We start from the raw sequence: 8777 nt of genomic DNA on the forward strand, positions 1-8777 counted from the left end.
CCTTTCTGCTATCATCTGAGAGTCAGCCTGCATGTGGCTTGTCCGAGTTGGCCGGGTCTTGCTGAGCCGATTGGAGCTGCTGACATTTTTGCTGACTGGAGTCATGCTATCTTTGCCAGTTTGCTGGAATAGACACAGACACCGATTGGGTCACGCTGAAGACATTCCTGTCTTGTGAAGCAAGTCTGTTTGTATTTTAGGTTTGCCAGGACTAATGAATTAAAACATTTGGACTCTCCACAACTTGCTGTTTATCAATGCCTCTGACAGGAGGAGGGTTTTCTTTTGCACTTGCTTTTTCTAGAAGCATGACCACATCCTGGCTGGTGGAGAGGCAAGGAAAGGAGAGAGGGGTTGCGGAGGGAAGCGGAACAGGGAGGCCCGTGGGACGCGGGGTCTGGGGGAGAGCAGGTAGCAGTGAAGTGCCCTGACAGCTGTCATTGCTCCTCAGACTGTCCGTGACTGCTATGCAGCAGGTGCAGCCTGCTCTCTTACTAGGTCTTCACTCCACAAAGGCAACGACTGGCCAAGGCAGTGGCTGGCCCTGGATTACACAAGTGCAGACACTCAACTAAGTGAGGTAAGGCAACAGGTGTGAAAACCGAACTAAACGCTTGGGGCACCAGCAACTTAACCGAAGCCCTGGTACAGCCTAGAGGAGAATCAGTGGTCCATTTCCCCAGGCGGTGTGATGAAAAGGCAAGTTGGTTGAGGGGCTCTCCTGGCTGACACCCTGAGGAACTCAAAATCCACCCCACTTGGCCGCTGTCATCCTTTCCAAGGCAGACAGATGTTCTCGGTTGTGTGGAGGGGAGGGGCTCTCATGAGCTGTGTTTATGTTTCATTTCCCCGTGTTGGAAACCTTGAGGCAAATTCCCACCTCTTGTGCTTTATTTCTTGGTTCAGGAAAGCATTGGGAGATTGAGCCAAAAGAGCAGAGCTTTTCATCCTTAGATGTTAGGCTACGATGGGTTGGTGATGGTACAGTGCATAACAGTCAGACTTTTTCTCTTAGCTACAACTTTAATTTTTTTTTTTTATTGTTTGTTTTGTTAAATTTGAGACAGTCTGTTCTATTCCCTAGGAACAGGTGGCTAACAAGATGGTTGATTCTAAGCAGAGGAGACTACACAGAAATGTATGTCAGAGCTAAGATAAAACAAATCCAGAGTCAAGTAACAGCAATTCTATATTACCCTTTTCTTAAGTTGACTGTTTCATGTTATTATTATTTTTTTTCTAACTTAGAAGGACATGACTTGGAGTGCTTTATGGTTCATTGCTGTTTGTGGTTTTAAATGAATGGGCCAAATATGATTCTAACTGGGTGATAAACAGCTGCTGGTTTTTCTCCAAAGCTATACTAGGTGTTTAATATAAGCCTGTTCTCTTTCCATATACTGGGTAGGATGAGTCCATATGTATGTATGTCTAAATATACGTGTGTGTGTGTGTGTGTGTGTGTATGTATGTATGCATTCGAGTTTGCTCTATAAATAAATGTAAAAACAAAATTCAGTGTTCTAGACACTATTTTTAGATACAAAAAAGTTATGGGAAAGAGTCAGAAACCTTGCTCTGAGAAAATGTCCTGCTAAATAGTTCCCAGAATCTTGCTGGGGATGGTTAAAGAGATGATTTATATTTTGCCATTTTTAGAGACGTTTTCCTAAAAATATCATTCAGAGCTTTTGCTTTATGGTCTACATGAGAAGGAAAGTAGAGAGTTTAGGGGAAGCAGGATTAAAAATAGAAAAGTTGCACATGTGTATTTAAATAATGAAGATATCATGTATTCATAACAATCTCTTTTCCTTAATCCCACTGAACAAAAATGATCAAATATCTTGGCTAAAATGTATTTGGGCTAAATTCCATTATTATAACAAGGAAATGTGCATGTATTTTTGCCCATCCCAACTCATCTGTAGGATGTTTTTCCATTCATTCCATCTGATAATTTAGCAGGTACAGTGAAACATCTGTAGGATGTTTTCAAGTCCTTTTTTTTGCTTGTACAATACATTGTTAAGATGTGCAACCTGATAAAAATTTGATAGATTTATAGGTAGTTAACTAGATATTTAAAGCACATAATATTCATAATACAACTGCGGGATATTTTAAAATGTCTTTGGATTTCTTGAAGTGGTCCTTGATATTCATTCTTTATCACTCAATAATTCAGATCAATAATTCAGGTCGAAATTAGGCTTTTGAGTGTGAGAAGCTAATTTAATATGAAGCCATCTGATGCTCTATTAGGACTTCTTTATCCTCCTCAATTAAAAATAAAACACTATATAAGAACTTGAAGGCCAGGGTTAGATCAGTCAGTGTGAAGGGATACTAAAAAAGTGAGGTGGGTGGAGATTTTGCTCTACGTTGTGTATTTTATTCTAGATATGTATTTCCAAAACAATTTTTTTTATAAGCCAGAAAAAGAATTTGTAAAGGGGCAGGTGAATACTTTCCATGTAGGGAAAGAGAGCTAGGAACTGGGAGTATCTTCAAAATATGAATGCAATGCTTACTAACTTTCCCTCTGATTCCCAAGATCCTCTGAGTATTTGAGGGATGACTTGGGTAAGTGACAACGGCTCTCCCTTGTCCTTACAGCTGGAAGACCCAGGGGAAGGCCAAGGCTCAGGTGCCCACATGATCAGCACAGCCAGGGTACCTGCGGATAAGCCAGTACGCATTGCTTTCAGCCTTGATAATGCCTCAGGTAAGCTCTGTACCCAGGGAGGGGGCCATCTCCCTGCCTGTCACTGCTTTGTGGTCATCCTTTCCTGCTCCACAGAGGGTGTTTAAAAAATGCATGCCTGCCATGACCTAATGATGGGGCGTGTGATTTTTCATCAAGCATTATTGGAACGTGGCTTCCAGAAATGCCTCTGGGGATGCTTCCTCCACCGCTGTCCCCCGCCTCTGATGTCTGGTTGTTTTAGCACAACCAGAGGAGTTATTTAGCACTTTTTGCTTTCCCTATTTAACTTTCTTTTAGCATTAAATTCCCGGAGCTATAACAATTTCTAACAATTCCCATGTATGTCATCATTGAAACTGTGTGAGGAGACGTTTATTAAAGCTCTGGCAGTTGGTTAGGTGATGTAAAAATAATCCCTGTCCCGGTTCCAGCAGCATTTCCTGGAGCCCGAGTTCCAAATGCTGGTTTCTCACTGGTGCTCCCACACTTCCGGCTGAACAAACAGACTTCAGCCAAGAGTGATGAATGGGACAGGTGAGGCAGACCCTCTTGAAATAGTAAGGTCTGAGGTGAGGCTGCCATACTTAGAGCCCTTTGTCATGACTCCCTTCAGTGACCTCTTAACACACATATTGAATTACACCACCTATGATGGGGACCTCAGGTGGTGTGAGGTCACAGACACGAGGAAGGGAATGCTTGGATCTCTTTCACTGGCATCGGCCTTGGCTCTCAGTCTGTCATCTGTTAAAATCCATATCACACACTCAAACATTACTCTTTCAACCTTGGGACTTTTGAGGACTGAGTCTATTTACCTATCTATTAGTCGATCAGTCATCTATTTTTCTTTGTACGCTGCCCCTAGAGGGGTAATATTTTAAGAAGTAATAATTGAGAAAAAGCAAGTTTATCCCCAAAATAATGCAGAGTAAGGATCTGGGCTGTGTGAAGTCTGACATTACCCAGCCAATTCATGCTTCACTAATACCAAGTGATTATGGTGACGGTACATCTGCCTCCATTTTCCTGGACTGTGCAGACCCCAGCAGAGGATTTGTTCTAGAGAAAGAAGAGGTGAAGCCTTGACTCTCCGTCACCTGTTCTTTCAACCCTCTTCCCAATGGCCTGCTGTTGTCCTATATCTCTGCTCAGGGGTTGCCTTGAAATGCAGTGGTAAAGGGAAATCCTCCCAAAAGGCAAACCACCCATCCTAACAAGGAAAGGATGACTAACACTAATTGCATTTCTCTTTTCTATTAGGAAATGTATGTATTATTACATATGTATTATTTTAAATCTTCAAAATAACCATGCAATGTAGGGGCACCTGGCTGGGTCAGTTGGTAGGACATGTGACTCTTGATCTCAGGGTCCGAAGTTCAAGCCTCACACTGGGTAGAGAGATTACTTAAATAAATAAGTAAATATTAACAAAAATAACCATGTAATATAGACATCAGTATTGCCAATTTGCAGACACAGAGCTTGAGGTCCAGAGACCACGCTGTTAGTAGGTAATAGAATTATGATTTAAATGCAGGTCTCTAGACTTATGAATCTGAACTCTATTATTCTATATCACTACTCTAAAAAGAAAAAGAGGAGCCCCTCCTGCTTTCATGCATTTCATAAATGTAAGATTTTGAGGAATAGTTCATGATTGAGTGGTTCGCTTTCAAGACAGATACATATGAGCCCCCAAAGCTAGGGACAGAGAAGTATAATTTACTTCGTTGTGATCATGTGCCATGTGAGCAGAACAAGTCTGGTTATAATCAGCAGTCTTACAAAGACAATTTCAGTACATAAAGGTTATTTATTCCAAGCAGTGTTATTATATCATAATTTTGGGTGAGACAGATACATGTACTGTTTCTTCTTTGTCATATTTATTTATTTATTTATTAAGATTTTGTTTGTTTATTTGAGAGAGAGAGAGAGAAGGTGTATGAGCAGGTGGGGAGGAACAGAGGGAGAAGCAGACTCCCCACTGAGCAGGGAGCCTGATGAGGGATTCGATCCCAGGACCCTGGGATCATGACTTGAGCCAAAGGCAGATGCTTAGCTGTATGAGCTACCCAGGCGCCCTCCTCATCTTTATTTTAACATAATTTAATTTATGTACAAAAAAGAGCCATGGAGAGGTGGATCTTGATCTTTGAGCTGCATAGATTCTTCCTTGAAATACAAGATACACAACTTGTCATTAATTTGCCACCATCCTTTGAATGGTATCAGCTCCTGACTAGAAGCTCTTGTATTTTTTTTTTTTTTAATCAGTCAGTTTAGATTGATTCTTCCCAGTCTTTCAAATGTCCCAAGAATGCCCACTTTCAAAATTCATGTTTATTGATACGGGAGCTTCCAAAAGGGGTTGTTGTTTAAGTAATCCCTATTCTCTAGCTCCACAAATAGATGCATGGGAAGATGTATAAATAAATGGTTACAATTAAAAAAAAAAATTTTCCCCCTGTGATCTGTGTGTCCTCACATCTCTAAAAAGGCATCTAACTCGAGAATCCAAGGCAGGAGTGGGTTTCTGTGTTTCTCAGCCTTTCTTAAAATAATGACCTGAGAGTACTCACCAAAAATACATGTTCCAAGGCCCTACTCTTGTATATTCTGGGACAGTAGGGACAGATGGAGTCCCAGAAATCTGTATTTCTGTATGCATGTGAAGTTGTGAGTGCACAGAAAGATGCTTCACAGATATTTGGAGACACTCCCTCTGAATTCTTGAGTAAGGAGCCTGTGGAGTGTCACACTGAGCAACACTTGCAATCACGCACACTGTGCATGCCTTTTGAATTCCAGCGCATGCTAGAGCACACATTTAGAGGGAAAACAAAGGCAAACATCCTAGATTCCCATGGTAAATAGGGAAACTAGATGGAATTTTGGGAAGTAATTCCATATTTATGGACTGATCATTGCGGGGTATGCAGAGTCCATGAGAAAAGAGAACTCTTTGCCTGTTAATATTAAAATTATTCATTTCTTATGAGTCTAATACAGTGCTCATTCCTTTAGTTATTTTAGAATTTTTTTTTTTTGCATATTTTTCTGACATGATTTGGTGTAGAGGTTAAGGATATAGGGCTTTGGAATCCCCGAGATGTGGTTTCTAGACCCATCTCTATCACTATGTGTGTGATCTTGGGCAAGTCACTCAATTTTGCTGAACCTCAGTTTCCCACAAGATGTATATAGTGATAATTCACACAGTGGTTATAACAATTAAATATCACTATATAGGGAAAGCATTTAGCATAGTGCTTGACACAGTTTCAGGACTCAAATGGTCCTTGTACCTATGATGATCGGTTCTGGAGTATTAAGGAAAATAGAGATGTCTTAAGCAGTTTTATGTCTCACCTACATCTTCCACATCCACTTAATGTCAAGATGAAGATTATAGTATAACTGGCCTGAGATTATTTAGATAGTGGTTATGCAATTGGTGGATTTTGGGTACCCCTGTCTCTCCTCTTATCAATTAGCTGAACTTAGTTTCTATGCTTTTGCACTCTGCCACAGGTGAGTGAGATGTACAAATGCAAAGTATGGCATGATCCCTCCCATAGGTTTCATAAAGAGAGTTGGGGGAAAAAAATCTGTGGATTGACCAACCTCTTGGGAGATGTGATATTCAACCTGCTTTTGAAGAAGGGTGGGATATTAAAAGGCAGTGTAGGAAAGGAGCCATCTCTGGGTACCAGGTAAAAAAATGGGGGCTATATAACTTCTATTTATTTATTTATTTTTTGACAGACAGAGATCACAAGTAGGCAGAGAGGCAGGCTCAGAGAGAGGAGGAAACAGGCTCCCTGCTGAGCAGAGAGCCCGATGTGGGGCTTGATCCCAAGACCCTGAGATCATGACCCGAGCTGGAGGCAGAGGCTTTTACCCACTGAGCCACCCAGGCGCCCCATAGGCTATATAACTTTAAAAAATTCTTCCTTTTCCTTCTAAACAGAAAGGCTGAGCAAAACCTAAAAGTCAGGAAGAGCATGATATATTCATGAGATAGTAAAATTCTCATCAGCTGGAGCGGAGGTCTGGAGGGTAGAAGAGTGGCATATCATTTAATGAACCTGCTTTGAGCTTTACCTGGAATATCTGTGTATATAGCCATTGGCTAGGATTAATAATATAATCCTAAAAGTTCAACGACAGGGTTTGGATTTGATCCGAAAAAAATCGAGTGTCTGAAGTTCTTGAGCAAGGGAGTGATAGGATGAAAATGGTAAATGTTTGATTGGTTGAATAGTCTGGAATGGGTAGAGATGAGAGAGTGGAAGAGGTTTGTTTTTTGTTTTTTGTTTTTTTTTTTTTAAATATTATTTATTTATTTGAGAGAGAGGGAGAATGAGAGTGAGCCCAAGCAGGTAGAAGAGCAGAAGGAAAGGGAGAAGCAGGCTTCCCGCTGAGCAGGGAGCCAGACTCGGGGCTCGATCCCAGGATACTGGGATCATGACCCCAGCCGAAAGGCGGAGGCTCAACCGACCGAGCCACCCAAGCGCCGCGGAAGAGGCTTTTTGTAATGAATGGTACAGAGACAAAGTACTGAGTGCCTAGATCAGACGATGGAATGGGATGACTGAATTCAGAGTACATTATGAAGGGAGGGTTGAAAGGACTTGTTGACAGACTGGCTCTGGATGGGGCGTTGATCATGGTCTATTGATAGCAGAATGTGCCACAAACTCCAGATAAACTGTGGACTTCCAGGGGCTTAAATACAGGAAACGAGCTTTTAGCCGGGGGAAGTGGGGGGGGGGTGTTGTAGAAAAAGCCCTTTAAAATACAATCACCACTTCTAGCCCATCATCAGAACCTTTCATTAAGTAACACTTAGCTAACAACAGTTCCTGAAGGCATCAATGACTCTTTTTAATAAACTAATGATATGATTGGCATTACTTCTAACCTGGGAATTCCAAAGAGTTAACTTTCTAAATTAGGATATTTCTGGAGTTAGTTTTCCCAATAGAAAATATGCAGAATAGAAACATGAATCCCATCTCTTGGGTTATTAGAGAATCACTGGCTCTTCTCCAGTTGGAGAGAATTTGGAGTTGGACAGACATGAGGATTTCATGTTCATTACTTGAGAGTTTCCTTTATTTCCGTCAAGCTATTAAATCTGCTACACTCATGTGTAAATTTAGACCTTGGCTTTGGGGCTCTTTTTGTTGTTGTTGTTAAGTTTTTAGGTTTTTTTTTTTTGTTTGTTTGTTTGTTTGTTTTTTTAGGAGGAGTCAAGGATACTAGTATCAGCCCAAACCGGTAGCTTTCAACATTTTTATTTTATTTTTTTAAAAAATTTATTTATTTATTTGACAGAGATCACAAGTAGGCAGAGAAGCAGGCAGAGAGAGAGAGAGAGGAGGAAGCAGGCTCCCTGCTGAGCAGAGAGCCCGATGTGGGGCTCAAACCCAGGACCCTGGGACCATGACCTGAGCTGAAGGCAGAACCTACTGAGCCACCCAGGCACCCCTCAACATTTTGTTTTTAAAAAAAAATTCTTTCAGGCTATTAGAATTTTTCATATCTGGCCATGAATTAATGATATGACACTTAGTTAAAAAAAAAAAAAAATCCAAGACCCATTCTGTCAGTATCTCTTTGAAGTACTACTATTCTCCTCACATATCAGGGTGTTTGTGTGGCAGTGGGAATTGTGTCGAGCAGCTGAAGTAGTGAACGTTGAATCTAATTTCACTGGCCATTGTGTGAATGTTTAGTGTGCACGTGCACAACTGGTTCTCAGCAGAATCGTGATGCAGGTGAAAGGTCTCTTGTCATCATTGTTTTCCTTCAACTTTTTCTACCGTTGGTAGCTTTGGGAATTATTTCCCTCTCCCTCCTCAGGACCCTAATGTTTTCTGTCTTCTTTTGCTCCATGGTCTCAATCCTTGTTCTCTGGAAAGACTGGAAAACCTCATTCACACTAAGCATTGAGTGAATGAATATTGAGGTTTACTTTAAAAACAAACAAACTAACTCTCGGGGTATTTTTTTTTTCTTTTCTCTCTCTCTCTCTCTCTCTCTCTCTCTCTCT

The 8777-nt window shown here is 41.0% G+C and overlaps 1 protein-coding gene across 1 annotated transcript in view; it reads left to right on the forward strand.

The window, feature by feature from the left end:
- Nucleotides 1-217: 217 nt before the first annotated feature.
- Nucleotides 218-8777, forward strand: part of LOC111155805 (MAP3K7 C-terminal like) — a 39095-nt gene continuing 30535 nt past the window's right edge. Inside the window, exons 1-2 of the mRNA XM_022516212.1 lie at nt 218-580; nt 2620-2728. Of these exons, the coding sequence (XP_022371920.1) occupies nt 2659-2728 (70 nt within the window). The 5' untranslated portion in view covers nt 218-580; nt 2620-2658. The remainder of the gene's footprint in view (nt 581-2619; nt 2729-8777) is intronic.

Source organism: Enhydra lutris, unplaced genomic scaffold (genome assembly GCF_002288905.1).
Source record: "Enhydra lutris kenyoni isolate GAN:26980312 unplaced genomic scaffold, ASM228890v2 scaffoldscaffold43, whole genome shotgun sequence".
Classification (NCBI taxonomy): Eukaryota; Metazoa; Chordata; class Mammalia; order Carnivora; family Mustelidae; genus Enhydra; species Enhydra lutris.